The sequence below is a fragment of the Mus caroli genome, chromosome 11 (genome assembly GCF_900094665.2).
Source record: "Mus caroli chromosome 11, CAROLI_EIJ_v1.1, whole genome shotgun sequence".
Classification (NCBI taxonomy): domain Eukaryota; kingdom Metazoa; phylum Chordata; class Mammalia; order Rodentia; family Muridae; genus Mus; species Mus caroli.
In genome coordinates, this window is record NC_034580.1 from 41,401,111 (window position 1) to 41,420,002 (window position 18,892).

At 47.3% G+C, this 18,892-nt stretch overlaps 1 protein-coding gene across 6 annotated transcripts in view; it reads right to left on the reverse strand.

Annotated features, from left to right (window-relative positions):
• Cyfip2 (cytoplasmic FMR1 interacting protein 2) overlaps window positions 1-18,892 on the reverse strand; it is a 115,221-nt gene that overhangs the window by 53,860 nt on the left and 42,469 nt on the right. For 4 of the 6 annotated variants that reach the window (XM_021175633.2, XM_029483252.1, XM_029483253.1 and 1 more), the window contains 10 exons: window positions 17,561-17,680; window positions 16,755-16,880; window positions 12,426-12,592; window positions 11,791-11,938; window positions 9,680-9,754; window positions 8,556-8,709; window positions 5,550-5,706; window positions 5,006-5,102; window positions 3,664-3,740; window positions 653-761 (listed from right to left, as the gene is read on the reverse strand). In XM_021175633.2, the coding sequence (XP_021031292.1) occupies window positions 653-761; window positions 3,664-3,740; window positions 5,006-5,102; window positions 5,550-5,706; window positions 8,556-8,709; window positions 9,680-9,754; window positions 11,791-11,938; window positions 12,426-12,592; window positions 16,755-16,880; window positions 17,561-17,680 (1,230 nt within the window). The remainder of the gene's footprint in view (window positions 1-652; window positions 762-3,663; window positions 3,741-5,005; window positions 5,103-5,549; window positions 5,707-8,555; window positions 8,710-9,679; window positions 9,755-11,790; window positions 11,939-12,425; window positions 12,593-16,754; window positions 16,881-17,560; window positions 17,681-18,892) is intronic. The other 2 variants (XM_021175634.2, XM_021175636.2) reach the window with 1 other exon arrangement.

Genomic DNA, 18,892 nt, shown 5'->3' on the forward strand with positions numbered 1-18,892 from the left:
AGCCAATTACTGGAGAGATTAGAGGTAGATAGGTTTGGAGAGACCTGGTTGGGACAGAGAACCACGAGAGGGAAAAGGGAGGAGGGAGAGAAGCCACCATGTGTTGGGTGAGTCATGAAAACATGGCCCTGAGAGCTGGCCTGTTGGAGTTAAGAGCAACCCAAATAAAACATAATAAGTAATAACTTAGTAGATATCTGCCCAGCTCTTGTGCTGTTTAAGGCTTATTGTAAATAATAAAAGTTGTGTGTCTTTTATCTGGGAACTGAATGACCAAGGTGGGACAGAAACCCCGGATCGGGATAAAAAATTTCTACAACACAGTTTCTACCCCGGGTGTAGCTTCAAGTGCTACATTTAAATGGGGTTTAGCTCTTCTCGTTTACTTCAGGGGTGGGTCTACCTGTCTCTGTGTGACAGTGCTGGTGAGGAAAAGGCCACTCCAGGATGTCAGGCCCTGGTGTGTTGCTCAGTCCTTCTCAGGCCAGCTGCAGAGGAGCCAGGAAGTCTAGAACTTGCACCCAAGGACGCTCAGTACTGTTTGTAGGACTCTGAGGCTGTCATGCCTGGTACAGACACTTCAGGCACATACGCAAGTCTACACTATCTCCACAGACTCTGTTCCCACCGTCATGGCTTTCTCCCACCATACCTGGACATGTCTCTGCTTCAGCAGTGTCTCGTAGCGGTTGGATGGCGGGTACGGAATGATCACCCCATAGTTCTTACACTCGGCTCTAAAACGTTTATCCAGCAGGACACTGGAAGAGAGACGTGGGATAGAGGTGCATTAAACATGGTGGCAAATGACTTCTCAACCGGTCCTCCTGGAACACATGACCTTAAATATCTCAAACAGAATTGAGGTCGCTGAAGGCACAGTTCCCCAAACTTCTTTCTGGATGCAGAAGCTCAGTATGTGAAATAGTTTCTCAGTAAAAGATGGGCAACCCAGGGTGGATACTCTTTTTCTTAATTTATAACAGAAACAACTGAGAGTATTCTTAGTATTTCCCAGTGAAAATTCTAGGTACAGGGGAAACTAAGGCCCTTGCTGTCCTCAAGGTACAGACCTTCCAATAGAGAGACACTGATAAATGTGAGCAATCTAGGGAAAAATGGTTTTTAATAGGAAACGTGTGCATAGCTTTTATCATTCACCAGGCAGCACATACACACGCATACAGACATGTATACATACACATGCATACAGACATGTATACATACACATGCATATAGACATGTACACATACACATGCATACAGACATGTATACATACACATGCATATAGACATATACACATACACACGCATACAGACATGTACACATACACACAGATTCAGATATACACACCACACTCACAGGTACAAACACACACACACACACACACATTCATGCACATGGGTGTACACACACGCCCACAAGGGCATACATATACAATTATTTTTAATGTCACACCAATCCTATAAATCACGTGTATTATTTCTGTACTCCATATTGAGACATAGGTGGTAGAGTATCCCTAGTACTGGAAAGCAATAACCTAAATCACTTGGAGGTAGGCATTATGGGAAGTATTTGTACGTGGTTTCTTTGGACGGAGGTAACGTAAGGCTGAGGTAAATTTATCCCACACACAGTAAGCGTGGTCTGTTCGACTAAACAGGAGGTAATCGGGGTAAAGAAAAGAAGGGTTTGCCAAAACAGGTTATATCATATTAGTCCACAGGCCTGATCGTGTGAGACCACAGAACCCTTGTAGAGAGTTGGGATGTCTACAGGGACCGGAAGCCATTGAAAGGTTTTAAGTGGGAAAAGGGACATTCAAACTGGCACAGTCCAAAGCTGTAGCCACCAACCATGGTGCCTACTGAACGCCTCAAAGGGGGCATCCGCTGTCATGTGCATAATAGATTTAGGAGACCTAGGAGAAAGCAGAGATGGCTTTAATAGTATTTACACTGATGCTATGCTGAAGCCATGTTAGTGGCTTCAGTTTGTTGAATGAAATGAAACATATTGTTAAAATGTCAGCCATTTCTTTCCCTCATTAAAATATGGCTGCTGAATACCGAGGGTGGCACAGGTGGCTCCCACTCGAGGCAGTGTTTTACCTCAGATGGATCAGCCGGGGTTACTCTCCCTTCTAGTGCTTTCTTTCTCTGAATTCCCCAGTTTATCTCAATTTCCATCCTTTTGAAGAGCACCCACTTCGCAGGGAAAGTTGTTGAGAGCTATTTTTCAAATGGGTATATGTATGTGTATATATATTGAGACAGGGTTTCTCTGTGTAACAGCCCTGGTTGTCCTGGAACTAGCTCTGTAGACCAGGCTGGCCTGGCCTCAAACTCACAGGTCTGCTTCTGCCTACCGAGTGCTGGGGTTAAAGGTGTGTGCTGCTAACCCTGCTGGGGATATATATCTTTAAAGATGAACTTCTACTCCCCTTTCTTTTACTGAGAATTAAACTTGAGTTCTCTGAAGACTATCAAGATCTCTTAACCACTGAACCATCATCTCTCTAGCTCCTAAGATGAGATTTTATAAACTAAGTATAGAGCATTGCCAGGATGTGACATGCCCACGTTTGTTTACACAGAAAGTATCAGCATATTCAGGCTCAGAATGCTCTTAGAAATGCTGTCTCCCCTGTCGTAACCGCTTCCTACCTGATCAGCTCACACCTATTAAGTGACTTCTTAGCGATGGATGTACCTTTGTGCGTTCTGTTTATCGATTAGGATCCCCTGTTCATGGCATTTTGTGTGCAGTGCACGTCAACTCCTATTTGAATTGTGCCAAGTTTGTCAAGGTCAAATGAAGCCAATCACTTCCAAGGGGGGTAGGGAGGAGAAGCCCCTGAGGGTGGGGATCACCCTTGGGATGGCTGACTGGCCCACCTCAACTTCCAGCAAGAACTGCAATAAACATATTTTCCTTTATGAATAGGACCATTGCAGGTTTTGAAAACCCAGGAATTCATTGAGGATGAGGGGAGAGGGTGGGGTTAAATCAGTATCTTTCAGTAATACTGACAAGTCAATAAACCTGACATGTCTCCAACTCAACACACCTTAAATACGCACTCCATGGATTTACATTTTTTAAAACGTGAAGGTTAAAAGTCAAGTCAAGCCACCCCTTTGCTTCTGAAACCATTTTGTGGTGGCAGATGCCTCCCCAGGATCAAGTGTTTACAATGATGCCAGGTGAAACAGCTCGCCCTCTAGTGGCCACTGCACTGAGGTACCTCAGGCTTCTCACCAGCCTGATGCAGGCAGGCAAGCTATTAATTTTGTACCTGCTCCACTACGGCTTAGACAAGAAGTTCCCTTTGCCTGCACTCTGGACCTATCCCTCACCTCCTTTTACTTAACTCCCTGGACACGGTTTCCTTAAGATAGCCTTGACTAGCCGAGGCCTAGCTACCACATAGTCCCAGAATCTCAGTCTTCCTTCATGAACATCCTTCATTTTGCTTAGTCACTCTCTGCCCTTCTTTGGAACTGTAGTGTAGTTGTATGCTATCCATCTATTCTCCTTTACAACATGTCTCACTGCCTGAGCCCGTGGAAATCACTTGATTTTTCCTTAAGGGCTGAACAAGGGAGACAGGTGCAAGGCTGAAGAAAGGCCGCTGCTCACTGCCTAGACTCCCCTTACCTGCCGGCCATGGCTTTGTAGTAGGCGAAGATCTGGTCAGCCAGCTTGTAGACAAATTGATCAAAACACAGGTTTACCTGGTGGGGAAAAGCAGGGAGTCAGTGGGTCCTGTCTGGATTAATTACAGATGGGCAGCGGGGAGGGCACCAGGGCAGGGTTCACTGACATGCATTCTGGGGCAACATAACAGCCCTGACAGAAAGGGGAAGAAGAAGAAAGCACCTGTGGCCGTGCACAGGCACCAAAGTCAGCCCTTTGCCCTCAGTGGCTTCAGAGGAGCCCAGGAACCAGTCTCCCCATTGCTCCCCACTGTTTGGTCAGGGAACACAAATGAAAGGCCACCCTCTGATGTTGTGACTACCTCTAGCGGCCTGTGGACCCAAAGACTTTCTTGTCTCCTCCTTGTATTTGATTTTTCTTGCTCTGTAGAGTTAATTTGGAGCATGCTCTTAGAGACAGAAACGTCCCTTTCTTCCAGCTTTCCTTAAATCCCCCTGGTTTTTTAATGTACAAAGTCTTGCCCTGCGGTGTCTCACGGCATTCATAGGAGACTATGAAGTCTGTGAGAAGACAAGGTCACACCCCACATCAAGCACCAGAGACAGCGCTTCTATCCATGAATGGGGAGCAGAAGGTGGCTAACATGGGACTTGAAAGAGATCAGGCTCCGGCATCAGCAGGGCAGGAGACAGAGCCAAAGGAGGAGGTCCATCTTTGATTTCTTCCTATTAAGCCCTCAGCTTTGTAAGATGAACCTTTTATTTAAAAGTTTCTGTACTTGTATCTGACACCCACTATATTACATAGAGCAGAACCCACAGTGGGTGCTGTGTACGGTGCTGGCTTCAACCCATGGTGCTGGCTTCATACCCAGGTAACTGAGGCCTCCTGCTTGGGCCTCTGAACCTCATGATGCTCAATGTACTTTCTAGAGATAAGGAGTCTACAGGGTCAACTTAGGAGTGTTCATTTAAACCCCATGTTCCCTTTCTAGAACCAACTCTGAATTCTTGTCCAAATATTCCTGATGCCTCCAAAGGCCCCATGGTCTTTTCTGGAGATCGTGACCTGCCTTTGGAGTGGTTCTAGATGGCACCATTTGCAAGCCGAGGTGTATATATACATGAAGGTCCTTGAAGCCCCTCATGGTGTAGCCCAGATAAGGGATGAGGGGAGAAAGGAGTAGGCTACTGTACAGTATATGTTAGACAGCCCCAGCAATCATGAATATTGTTCCCTGGATAAAAGCCTCTGACACACTACCCCCATCTGATAATCATTAAGTATTGGATAAGCCCAGCATCTTGGGAGACTGCAGGAATGGAGGAAGCATGCCACTTGCCTCGGCTTCGATCTCGTCATACAGGAACTGCTTTTTGAATTTGGTGAGCGCATAGTAGGCGCTGTCGTTGTACAGATCCAAGGGGTAGAGGACATACCTGGGAAGGAGCACAGAGTCATGGAAGGCAAATTACACTGGCTGGGAAAAAGAGGTGTGAGTGATGAGGCAGATGGCTTGGAGTTGAAGACAAGCTCCCTCCCTCTCTGTGTTCCCCGTGCCTCCATGTAGGAAGAACTTGCTTTCAAATTTGCACACAGATATCAGAATCAATGATGCTGATGGACCCCCTGGCCTAGGAGATTACTTCTTGGTTCCTAGAGAAGGTGATTTTGTGAGCAGAGCTGTTAAGAGGTAGACAAAGTCAGGAAGGGCAGGTGGGGTTAGGGCCTTTCTAAGTCAATCTGTTGAGGCAAATGACCTTGGAGTGGAACACTTGGCCTAATCTCTACTCAGTAGTTTCCTCTGTAAAGCACAGAGCTCAGGGGCAAGCCACCCTCCCATTCCACCCCAGGAACTTCCTGGTTGGCCCAATCCTATCTCTTACTCCATCATGGAAGGTTCTTTGGTTTCCAGAATATGGTCCGTTAGAATCCAGGGCATGGACATCTCAATTGGGAACTGGATTCGCCGGCCCATGGTCAACTCCAGGAAGAATTCTCGGAACCAGAGCTGGGAGAGGTCACAGCACTGCTGAAGAGCCTCTGGAAGCACAGGGAGAGCCTTGGCTTAACAGAGAGTGCTTACACATCACAGTGTTTGCTATCTATTGGCTGTCAGTGCTAGGTATACAGCCCTTCCCTGATCCTGCTGCCTTGTGCATGAAGCCAGCTTAGTACCGATTACAGTGAATGGCATCTGTCAGCTTCTGAGACAGAGCAAGTTACGTGGGAAGGGCTGGTAAGTTTTTATACCATTTGCCATCCTACAATTTCTACTAAATATCTACAAAATCCCTACAGCGATCCCTAAAGAAGTGTGATTTTATATACACACAGTGCTTTTAGAACACGCTTACCAATGTTCACTTTCTTTTCTTTTCTTTTTTTTTTTGTTTTTTGTTTCTTTTTTTCGTTTGTTTGTTTTCGACACAGGGTTTCTCTGTGTAGCCTTGGCTATCCTGGAACTCACTTTGTAGACCAGGCTGGCCTTGAACTCAGAAATCCGCCTGCCTCTGCCTCCCAAGTGCTGGGATTAAAGGCTCGTGCCACCACTGGCCTGGCAATGCTCACTTTCAAGGAAGTGTGGCTCCCTTATGTCCTATGTGTGGTAATTCTGGCTCCCTTACTGTTGGGAGGTCTAGAAAGCCCAGCTTAGGCCGTTCCCTAACTGAGATGCCTCTGCTCCTTTTTTTTTTTTTACAGGTACATTGAGACTTCCATGTCACTGGGTTCCTATTTCTCTCTGTCCTGCTCCATACAACCTCTGAGGGAGAGGAGGGCATGGGACTAAAGTGCAGCCTGGAAGCTTCCCCAGTTTTGAGCAATGAGTACCCATGGTAGTTTGAATGAAAATGGCCCCCATAGAAATGCAAATCAAAGCGACTTTGAGATTCCCTCTTACAATTGTCAGCATGGCTAATATCAACAACACAGGTGACAGTTCCTGATAGCAAGGATATGGATGGAGCAAGGGGAACACTCCTCCACTGCTGGTGGGGGTGCAAACTTGTACAGCCATTTTGAAAATCAATATGGAGGTTTCTCAGAAACCTGGGACTTGATCTACCTCAGGAGCCAGCGATATTATTACTCTTGGGCATATTCCCAAAGAACTCTTTATCCTACTACAAAGATACTTGCTCACCTATGTTCATATCAGCTTTATTCCCAATAGTCAGAGACTGGAAACAACCTAGAATGGATAAACCCTCAACCCAACAATGGATAAACAAAATGTGGTACAGTTATACAATGGAGTATTACTCAGATGTTTAAAAAAAAATGACACCATGAACTTTTTAGGCAAATGGGTGGAACTAGAAAAAAAAATCACTTTGAGTGAGGAAACCCAGACCCAGAAAGAAAAACATGGTATGTTGCCACTTATAAATCGATAATAGCTGTAAAGTAAAAGTTAATCATGATATGACCCAGAGACCCTGAGAGGCTAAATAACGTGGAGAGATCAGGAAAGGAAGGGATGCAAGAATCTCTCTGGGAGGGGGAAATAGAATAGATTTCATGGGTGAACTGGGGGTGGGTGGGGATGGGAACAGGAGGAATCAGATGGGGGAATAGAAGGAGAAAGTATTGGGAGAGATGACTGGAATTGGGGGGAGGGGCTCTTTGAGGGTGAGGTAGAGACCTAGTGCAATGGAAGAGGGGGACCCTAGCAAAGGCTCCTAGTGATGGGGGATATGGAGTCTGGGCCGGCCATCTGTAACCAGGTAAGGCTTCCAGTTGAGGGACACCAACCCAACCACAAAACCTTAGACCTACAATCTGTCCTGCCTGCAAGATGCTGGGGTAAAGGTAGCACAGAATCTGTGGGCGTGGCCAACCAATGACTGCCCAACTTGAGGCTCATGCCATGAGAGGGAGACCACGCCTGACACTGCCTGGAGGGCCAGGAACCAGAGGCTGGAGAGCCCAGAGACCCAGGATAGAACCAAACATTAAAAAAAAAGTCAACAAAATGATTTGTAATGATATTCTGCTATATTTGTAGATTGGAGCCTACAATAACTGTCATCAGAGACTACATCCAGAAACTGATAGGAGTAGATGCAGAGATACACAGCCAAACATTAGGCAGACTTTGGAGATCCTATGGAAGAGGAGGAGTCAGAGGGGTAAAGGACACCACAAAAACACGGCCCACAGAATCAACTAACCAGGGCTCATAACAGCTCAGAGACTGAACCAATAATCAGGGAGTCTATATAGGTCTGACGTAGGTCCTTTGAATATATATTATAGTTGTGTAGTTTGGTGTTCCTGTGGGACTCCAAAAAGTGGGAGCAAGGACTATCTCTGATCTCTGACTCTTTTGCCTGGTTTGGGGCCCTTTTCCTCCTATTGGGTTGCCTTGATATGAGGGCATGTGCCTAGTCTTCCTGCTGTGACAATAATGGGCTAGACCTCTGAACTGTAAGCCAGCCCCAATTAAATGTTTCCTTTATAAGAGTTGCTATGGTCATGGTGTCTCCTCACAGAAATGAAACCCTCTAAGACAATTCAACAGAGTTTATAGCTGCTGCTTACCAACAAATGTCTGATCCAGTGCATGCTGGGCTCATAGTCGTGTTATCTCTGGTGTGATTCCTAACTAGCAATAGATGTCTACCAAATTCATTTGAGTCAGAATGAGTGTAACAGAGCCTGGCCTTTCCTGCCTCCTCAAGCTGACAGAAAGGTCTTGTCTTCTTTTCTTTTCCTTTACCCTTTCTTTTCTTTCTTTTTTTTTTTTTAATTTTAAATAATTCTTTTGCCTTTGGGAGCAAAATGACTCCATCTACAACTTCCAGCCAGATCAAACTGGTTGCCCTGGGAGGTGGATGCCCTGTCTTCTCTCCCACCACTGCCGAGCTCCCCCACCCCCGAAGGCTCACCGCTGATGTTAAGCAGGTGTGTGAAGAAGAAGGACTGCTTGTGGAAGTCCTCTATGGCAAGGACGATAGGGCCATCCAGGCTGCTTCTGAGCGTCTTCTTGGAGCCGCTCTTGTCTGCGATGAGTGACTCAAGCATGGTGCGCACCATGTACAGCTTGAAAAAGAAAGGAGAGGGTCAGGGTGGCTCCCCACGTCAAGGGAGAACTTGCCTTCCTTCCCACCTTCCTTGTGGCTTTTTTCCGCTCGTAAAGTGAACTATCTTAAGGAAGCACTGATTTAGGCAGAGACTTTAGAACTATGGAAACCTCTTCTTCCCCCACCCCCTTGCTGTTCTGGGACCCAGCCCATGCCAGGCAAGCATTCCATCTTTGAGCTCCCCACCCCTCCCCTCGTCTCCCGGGAGGGAGACTGACCAGCTTTGCAAAGCTTTCTGCCTAGGACCCACGGCACCCCCTAGGTGACCAGACAATGGCAGGTAGTGAAGGATCCTCCTGCCTGCTCTGCTTAGCCAAGGGTGTTGGGCATCCATGTCACTCTCTGATTTCCCAGATGACCATGGTAACAGCATGGATGGGGCACTGAACCAGGAATCAAAAGAGCCAGGTTCAAAGCCAGGCACTGCCATTGACTTGCTGTGTGACCTTAGACAACAAAGCCTCCACTCTGGGCTCCAGTTGCCTTTTCTCGCAGGAAGAATTGGACCAGATAAGTTCTCAACCCAATCTCTTTCAGTTCTAACACTGGGAGGAGTTAGCAATGGACAAAGCTCAAAACAGGTCCCCCCCACCCCAACCACTTTGTTTCTGATCCTGCGGTTTTGAACCTGCCAGTGAATGCTGGTGCCCTCTGGTGGCCTGGAATGCATTGCACAGTCTTCCAGAGATTCTGGGTAGGAATTCATACTTACAAAGGAGGTGATTAGACACTTAACGCCTGCTTACAGAGTGCCCTACATGCAAAGGGCCCAAGTGCAGTAGGGCTGTTCTTTCTGCTATTCTAGTTTCCCCCCTCTCCATTTGTCTTTGAATCTGAGGGCTGGGAATGGCCTTGAGAAGCCAGGCTAGTCTGTTCCTGCTGCTTCCGGCAGTAGGCACCCAAACCAACCCAACCAGGCGGTGTTATACCAGGGATCGGCAGCCTCTTCGGCCCTGTGTGCCACCAGTGGGGTGAAACAAAGCCCTCGGGGACCACTGGCAGGCCTAAGACATAGATAGGAGAGAAGGAAGAGGGAATGGGAGGGTAGGAGAGACAGGGAGGAGGGAGAGAGAGAAAGAGAGAGAGAGAAAAGCGAGAGGTATTGTATACAGTGGGAAAGCTGCCACAACTGCAGGGGCCACATGTGACACACTCCAACCTCCCAACAACCAAGCTACACTCTGCTGCTTCTGGACGGGTCCTAGCGTCTCACCCACCGTGGGCCTGGCAGTCACAGATCGGCGTGCCAGGCTACCCTAGGCAGGGTCCCTTCTATGGGGAGGGGATAACCACTGTTGCCGATTTCCTCCCTCTGACTATCAAAGAACAGTGCTAACGATGATGGCCTTTGAGTCCCCAAAGAAAGGGGGCCATGGTTGACTAGATTCACATCTAATTCTAACTACTAGCAAATAGGGTTTATTCTGAACAGAGTCAATGCTTTAGACAACTGTATTCATTTAACAGGGCATTTAACCTACCAGGACAGCATGCTGCCCAACTCTATGAAATGCCTACATTTCCTGCATTCTGAAGGCTGCGATCGAGCCCTGGGGTGGGTATCAGGAGACCGGGGTTCTTGTCCCACCTCTACCTGGCACTCATCCTGTGACTTGGACAAGTCACTTCCCCTTTCTGGACCTCAGTTTCTCCATCTGTGATAGGGGGAGGGCTGAGTTTATCTCTCAGGACTCTTCCAGCTCTGAGGCTGTCCAGGAGTCAACTAAATGTCTCTGCAATCAACCTATCCCAGTGGCATCTAGGAGTGGGGCTTAGCTTTTGGTGACCAACCTGCAGCTCTCAGATTGTTCACGAGATGCCCTCTCTCTTCTGTCCTCTGTCTGTAGCCTCTCCCCCTCCCCACAGTCCTTCTTCTGTCTGCACCAACCTCTTAGAACTTAGCAAAATGCATGAGAGCCATTCAGCCACACCAGGGCACTCAGAGTTAGGAAGCTCTCTGATCCTCAAATGTTTCAGAGCTGTCTACGGAGGCTTCTTTGGGGTGTCTCACAAGCGGAAGACAGTCTGTGAACATTGGTCATCGAATACTGCAGAGCTAAGGGGTGATAACCCTGCCAAACACTCACCTGCCCCTGCACAGCCCCAGCCCTGCCCAGACGCGGACACACACAGAAGGATGGGTAAGAAAGGGCCTCAGATGGCCTACTTCAGAGCAGAGACAGGCTTGAAAGGCCCTGTAAGGAGGAGCTTCCAGATTGGGGCTTCTGGAGCCTGCAAGACCCCCAGGGGTTTACTCATCTCTTTTCAAATATGACAGAAAGTAGACCCGGAAATACCTTTTCCTAAACCAGCAGTGAGAATTTAATTTCATGGTTCACCCTTCTTCCCCCCTCCTTGTAATTCTAAGACTGCTCTGGATAAACACAGACAGCATCTTACTGCAGAAGCTCTGGCTGGGAACCCGGAGTGTTTCTGACAACCAGCCTTTCTCTAAGGGGAGGAGGCTTGCCAAGCTTGTGGGCTGTCTTTGGAAAATGGATGGAAATATTAGAAAAGTTAAGTGTTGGTAAAAATCTCATCCAAAGCTTTTGTTTTCCGATGACAATCAGAGCCGAGAGGGGTTAAGGTACTTGCCCCGGAACATTGAGCAGGTCGGGGCAGAACTTCTAAGTTTCCTACCAGGGGCTGGGGTTATTACAACACACAGAGTGATGTGTGTGGACTCCATGTCAGATCTCTCCTGCACTGTAATATGTGAACTTTACAGGCCTAGGAGATAGCTGGGTAGGTGGATATGGTGCTACCACCACCGGTCAGACCAGACAACTGAGGCACAGAGAGATTGTGTAACATGCCCAAGGTCACACAGGTGTCTAGGACTAGAACCCAGGTCTCCTGAATCTTAGGCCAGTGGTCTTCCCTTTCTCTATCAAAACAAGACTTCAGGAAAAGCCCAGAGCAGCTGCTAAGCCCCACCCTTCCTCACAAGGATCCCACTAACCCCACGGCTAAGCATGTTGCCCTTGCTGGTCCGACTGGCCTGGAGTCAGAGGAGCCAGGCTGCCGGGGAACCGCTCACCTGTGTGCTGGATGGACCCACAGCACGGCGGGGCACCTTGATGTCAAAGCCACCTTTGGGGTCCTTCTCCCCTCTTAAGCATGGGTCATTGGGGGGCTCTCGGCCTCCCTCCCAGTCACAGATGGTCTTTCGAATTGCTTGCAGAACGCTGGGGAAGGGAAAACGGAGCTTCCACTTAGGTGTCTACAAGGCTGTTTCCGCCCTAACAAGGTGTCAGCACCTCCTGCATTACATACAGCGCTGCTGAGTGTTTGGGATGCTCATTCATTCCTGGACCCACTTAAGGATGCTGTAACAGTGTTAAGGTGCTTTTAACAAGTGGCTGCCATGGCTTTGGTGACCATTCATTACTTAAGAACTCAGCTTTGGGCTATGCAGGGGGTAAGACAACAGGACCTGGGGGTGGGGAGAACAGGAGGAGCTAGAGCAACATCTCATTAGCATCACTAACTCCATTTTAGTAACAGTTAATATTCATAGCCTACTCGCTACACACGATGTGTGCTGAAGTCTACACATGGATTATCTCATTCCATCACTCAACGGCTGAGGATACCACGACCCCATTTTACAATCTCCTTCAAGCCCCATCATCAGTCCTGCAGCGTCCCGAGTGAGGCCATCCAAGGACCCACCTGATAAGGACATTCTTTTTCTTGCGAACTGCTTGCCGCAACGGCTCCCGAAGCGTCACCTGGGCGAAATCCTGCAGGGCTGCGTAGATAGTGTTGCGGATGGCCTGGTTGAAGACACTCTCCATCCTTCCCATGAGCACCTGCAAACCCTTGATCATGGCAATCACCTGGTGGGCACAGGACAAGGGTTAGCCTAGCTGTCACTTAGCAAGCCATCTGCTCACCACGCTTTGCCATGTTGCCCAGAGAGGGTACTGGAGATAGATACCCTAGAGAATGAGGCAAAGGCCTCTAAATCTGCCAGGTTAGAAATGGTACCAAAAGCACACAGAGCAGAGCTATACTTTCGCGTGATTAAGTAATCATGCTAAAGGGGAACTCCAATGCACTGTGGGTGGTCATGCCAATTACTTCTGCCATATGGAAACAGGACGGTGTTTCCCGAGACGCTAGAAATACAGGTATCACATGATTCAGCCATCTTACTTCTGGGTGTGACTGAGGACAAGGAAACCACTAGGTTGAAGAAATGAACCCAACCGTAACTGGACCACTAGCCACAACAGCCAGGACAGAATCTACTGGGGTGGACCTTGACAATGAGTGGAGAGACAAACCACGGTAGATGCAGACAATGCAAGGCTATGCAGCCAGAAAGAAGAAATATGCCATGTGCAGCAACATGGACAGAACTGGAGGGCATTCACCACATCACATCAGGTGCATTATTCCACAAAGCTTAGAATAAAAACAACAACAACAACAACAACAAAAATACCAAAAGGGAGTGGAGGGAGAGATGGCTCGGTTGGTGAGGTGTTTGTGCTACAAGTATGAGAACCAAGTACAAACTCCGGAACCCACAGGAAAAAGCTGAGCACGGTGCTGTGCTCATAATTCAGTACAAGCTGGATTCTTGGGGCTTAATGCAGGTAGCCTCACCTAACTGGAGAAAAATACCCAAGGTGGACAGCTCCTGAGGAATGACACATGGAATTGAGCTCTGGCCTCCACAGGCACATAAATATATCACACACCATACACATATACCCCACATACACACATACACCATACACACACACACACACACACACACACACACACGAGAGAGAAAACCCGGAAGGATACAGTGGCAGTATGGAGATGGGGTAGTTCATGTGCAGTTGGGTAGGAGAGACCATTTCCTATGCTATGCCCCGGTGGGGAAGCTGCACTGCACACGTAGCTGCGTATTTCAAACAGTTACTCAGAGGGGATTTTGAATGCTCATAATTATAATTCAAAGTGACAGATGTGCAAATGAGCTGAACTGACCTTTACAGACTGCATCCAAAGCACTGACATGTCACAGTGGACCTCAGGTATATTTATAGCCATCACGTGTCAACCAGAAATAAGTGATCCTTAGAAAATAATACTAGTATTCTGCCACAAAAGCGTGGCTGTGCTTCACAAAGTTGGTCATTATCACCCTGACCCATGCTCTAATCTCACTGCTGATGGATGACAAATCACAGCTGGTCCTTGAACCACATTCTGGGTGGTACTCCTGTGCCTTTTGGGGATCTCTCCGACATGAACTAGACCAAACCAGATCACTGTTTCAACCCCCATGTGGCTGACAGCTACCTGAGCTCTACACTGGAATGTTCTCCTGAAGCTGTCCCGAGGACAGCTCTGTTTCTACCTGTGCAGAGGAGGGGAGGGGAGCGTGTGTCGTGTTACCATTCGAGACTGGCTGGTGGGGATGTGAATTGGCGTAGTGGGGATAGGAATGCTGGGCTCCGGTAGGAGACACAGTCTCTTTAGTCCATCTTTACCAAAGGAAACCCGCCTCCCCAGTTAGTCTCGAGTGGTGACACGCTGACTTGTGAGGACAGAGGGGACATGGGTGACAAATTGGGAACATGATATATCAGCCTTCACACAGTGGCCACACTCTCACACCCACACAGTGACATGTCTGACTGCATGCACCAGACTGAAGCACAGAAGGCCCAATGGCTAAGAAAGCCTTGCTATGCATGTCCATGAGAAACGAAAGCCTTCTGTTGAACAGGAAGGGATAGCAGAATGAGGGGATATGCTTACATGTGAGGCTTGTTTCTTTCTGAAAGACATTAAAGAAACAGAACAAACAAACCAACCAACAAGCAAGCACTCCTCTAGCAATTAGGGTAAGAAACCTTGTCAGACGGTGAGGACATCCCCAGAAGCCAAAGAGTAGACTGTTTGGCTGCAGTAAGGTATTGTGAAGAGAACTAATAAGAGAGGCATTCAAAGAGCTGGGCTCCTGGCCAGAGGTAAAATTAAAAAGCATCCAGATAGGGAGCAGGGAGCTGGTACAGCAGTTAAGAGCACTAACTGCCTTTGCAGACCCAAGTTCAATTCCCAACACCCATGTTGGGCAGCTTACCATTGCCCTTACGTAACTCCAGCTCAAGGCTTTCCGATGTCTCTGGCTTCCTAAGACACTCACATGCATAGTGTCTCACACAGACAACCCCATCATTAAAACACTGAGACCAATAAAGAAGGGCTCAGAATAATTCCAAATACAGAGTGGGCAAGGCTGGAAGACTAGAGGGAAAAGTCTTTGCAACTTGAGACCATGTAAGGATTTCTTAGCCAGAGTCCTCATTTGCATACTGTAAAATAATAAGATGAATAAATTCGACTCTGGCAAAATATAAAATGAGTTATCCTCAAAAGGCATTGTCAAAGGAAAAAAAAAAAGACAAAATCACGAAGTCGAGAAGCTGTTTCCATCACATACATGGTGAGGGTTTTGTGGTGACATTATGGAAAGAATTCTCACAGTTCAATAATGAGAAGGCAGAAAACAACCTTTAAAAACTAGCAAAGACTTCAAAAATAGCTTATACAAACTGATAGAAGAATGGCCAATAAGCACATGAAAAAATACTTGGTATTAGACTCTGGGAAATGAGAATGACAGGGTTAATGACAGTCACCCATATGGCCATCAGAATGACCAAGATCATTCTCAAGATGGCCACTGCGAAGACCTGTGAGAGCACAAAACAGTGAGACTCTTAGGGAGACTTGGAGAGTGTGTGAAATCCCCACTGAAGGAACATGTATTGTGTGAGTACTCTGGTAGAAAGCTAAAACTCAGCCAGGCTTGACAGAACAAGTCTATAGTCCCAAGACCTGCCTTGGTTAGCAAGTGAGTTCAAGGGCAACTTAATGAGATCCTATGTCAACAAAACCAACCACAGAACAAACGAAGCCAAAGAGAACTGAGTGTGTGGCCCAGCTATTCTTCTATGTCCATCCTCATAGCACCAGGGTTAAGGGTGGAATCCTGATCTGTTCTGTGACTGGTGCTGGGATCTGAACTCAGGTCCCCAAGGCTGTGTAGCCAGTGCTCTCACCCACTGAGCCACCTTGCCAGCCCTCACCATATTTTTTTTTATTTATTCTTAGAAAATGTCATACATGTATACATTATGTACTACTGGTTGGTTTTGTATCAATTTGACACAAGCTAGAGTCATCAGAGAGGAAGGAGCCTCAGTTGAGGAAATACCTCCCTGAGATCCAGCTGTAGGTCTTTTCTCAATGAGAGACTGATTTGGGAGGGCCCAGCCCATTGTGGGTGGGGCCATCCCCGAGCTGGTGGTCCTGGGCTCTCTCTATAAGGAAACAGGCTGAGCAAGCCTGTAAGCGGCACCCACCATGGCTTCTGTACCAGCTCTTGTCTCCAGGATTCTGCCCTGTTTTGAGTTCCTGTCCTGACTTCCTTCAATAACGAACAGCAATATGGAAGTATAAGCCAAATAAACCCATTTCTTCCCTGCTTGCTTTTTGGTCATGGTATTTCGTCGCAGCAATAGAAACTCTGATTCAGATACATTATATCTCGATCATATCTATGCTCACTCCCCCCCCCCTCCGTCCTCCCTCAGGACTTCCCCTCCAGTTTCATATCCTCCTTCCATAAACATTTATGTATTCATCTATTTATCATGTTTTAACTCAGTGAGTACAGTCAGCGCTGCCCATGGCCATGAGGTCATCCACTGGAGCACGGGGAAGCAACCAATGGCCACACTCCTAAGGAAAAGCGGCTCTTACTACCCCAGGAACTAGCAACTGTTCTTCCCTAGGGGCATTTTAAATTAGCTTGATCCCTCATCATTTCCTAGTAACTTTTGACAGAAAACAACCTGGATTAGGAAAAAAAATTAGATAAAGGGCAGCAAGTTAAAAAGATAATACAGTTTGGGGATAAAACAACTCCAGGAACCACGGGGAGCAGCCGTCCAGGAGTAGGTGGGGAGAGCAGGGTATCCCCACACCCACCTCCACAAAGGCAAACTTCTCCTCGCTGGTATAATTGTAGCGCGTGGCTCTCTCGTACTCTTCCGCGGTGCCGGGGCAGTCCTTGTTGCAGAACTTGTCTGTGGGGTGAACCAGCTTCCAAGAGTACTGGGGAGAGAAGAAACAGCCAACACCCATCAACTGAGGAATGGTAAACAAAGCAGTCTAGCAATACCAGGGAGCACTAATGGGATGTGGGGTGAACATAATGACTCGTGCAGGATGGGGCTGGACCCTGAAAACACAATGTAAGAAACTCCAGACACAAAACACCACACGAGCTCTATGAGTCTATATATGGTGAATCTCTAAAACTGGGATGCATAGAGTCAGAATACCGAAGGCTAAACGGGCAGGGTGACAGATGTGGGCTTTTGGTTGTGAGCCTAGCCTTAACGGCTGAGTCATCTCTCCAGCCCCAGATGTGGGTTCATTTATAAGATTTACTTTTAATGTTATTTATGTGTCTATATGTCTGTGGGGAAATGCACGTGAGTGTGGGTGTCACAGAAGCCAGATGCAAACTATCTACTGTGCTGGGGTTACAAGAGGTTGTGAGCCAATTAATGTTGGTGCTGGGTCCCACATGTGATATTTTTGTTGTTTAAGTGATGAAAATATTAATTTAAGGTCATATACTTCTGTAAATATATTAGATGTAGGTTTCAGTTGGCTAAGTATGGTATATGGATTTTTATGTTGAAAGACAGAGTGCCAACTAGAGGCAGATGTCCATGGATGCCTTGTGAGTCAGGCCAGTGTGAGGCCTGGCACCTCAGGACACTTACCACCTCCATGACATGGGCGCTCCACTTGGATAGAAGCTGCAGGCCTCGCAGGGCCAGGTCAAAAAGCTCCCGGTACTCTTCGTCCGACTTCTGGCTGTCCAGCCCTGAGCCTGTCACCACCTGGGGGACACAGAACTTCACACTTACCTCATGGTCCATGTGCCTGAGGCTCATAAGCAGTCCTCCTCTGATTCCCTGCAAGAACTGTGTGCTTGTTATGCTCCCTTGCTAGGTAAACTCGGCTTTGACAGGTGTCATGATGAAGGCCACAGGAAGTGTCATATAGATCCCCACTTAGCCCTGCAGCAAAGGGTTTAACCCTATCTCCACCGTATTCACAGTAGGAAGTGCGCACCAGTAACGCCAGGATCGCATCTTTGCAGGGATATGAAACATGAATATGTATGCATGCAATGACCTTCGCCCAGCACTGTGACGTCACAAGAATCCTGGCTTCATAGTCAACTCCGCATACAGTGCTAATCACAGACCACCAAAATGGTGTCACAGCTCACCTACTACTACAATGCCCCGATTAAAAAGACCTGGCACAGATGCCTGTATGTGTGTAGCCACATGGTATATGCACATGGATATGTATGTATGTACACATGAATATATGAAAGTTTTCATCAATGATGGACAGTATCTTTGCAAATTTGCATCATCACTTCCTGTAATTTCCCAAATTAATGCTTGCAGCAACATCTCCATCCCTAGCAGACACCTGCATGCTCCCAGCTGAGCAGAGCCCTCTCCCTTTTTGGGTTGCAAGCAAACATCTTCCCTGCAGCTTAAGCAGTGTCAAGATGCCCACAGTTTTGTGCTTTTAATTAATAATTTAAAACAGGGCTGATGTGTTATGCCAGTGGTTTCCAACCTTAATACAGTTCCTCATGTTGTGGTGACCACCAACTACAAAATTATTTTTGTTGCTACTCTATAACTGTAATTTTAATACTGATATGAATTGTGATGTAAATATCTATGTTTCCTGATGGTCTTAGGCGACCCCATGAAAAAAAATCATTTGATCCCAAACGGGTTGTGACCCACAGGTTGAGAACCACTGTGCTATGTAGTGCTCTATCTGCAGGAAAGCCACGACAGACATGTTTAGAACATTTCCTTCAAACAGAAGTCACAAGGCTGCGACCCTCATTTAATCTCAATGATTCATCCAAAATTACCTATCTTCAGGCAGAAATGGAGATCAAACAACACTCTCTGCCGATAAAAACACTGTGGCAAGAGGCTCATGGGAATTTTGATTTTCTCTATGGGCAATGGTGTGGCCTCCCTTCCCCCAGCCTGGAACCTGCTTGCTCAAGG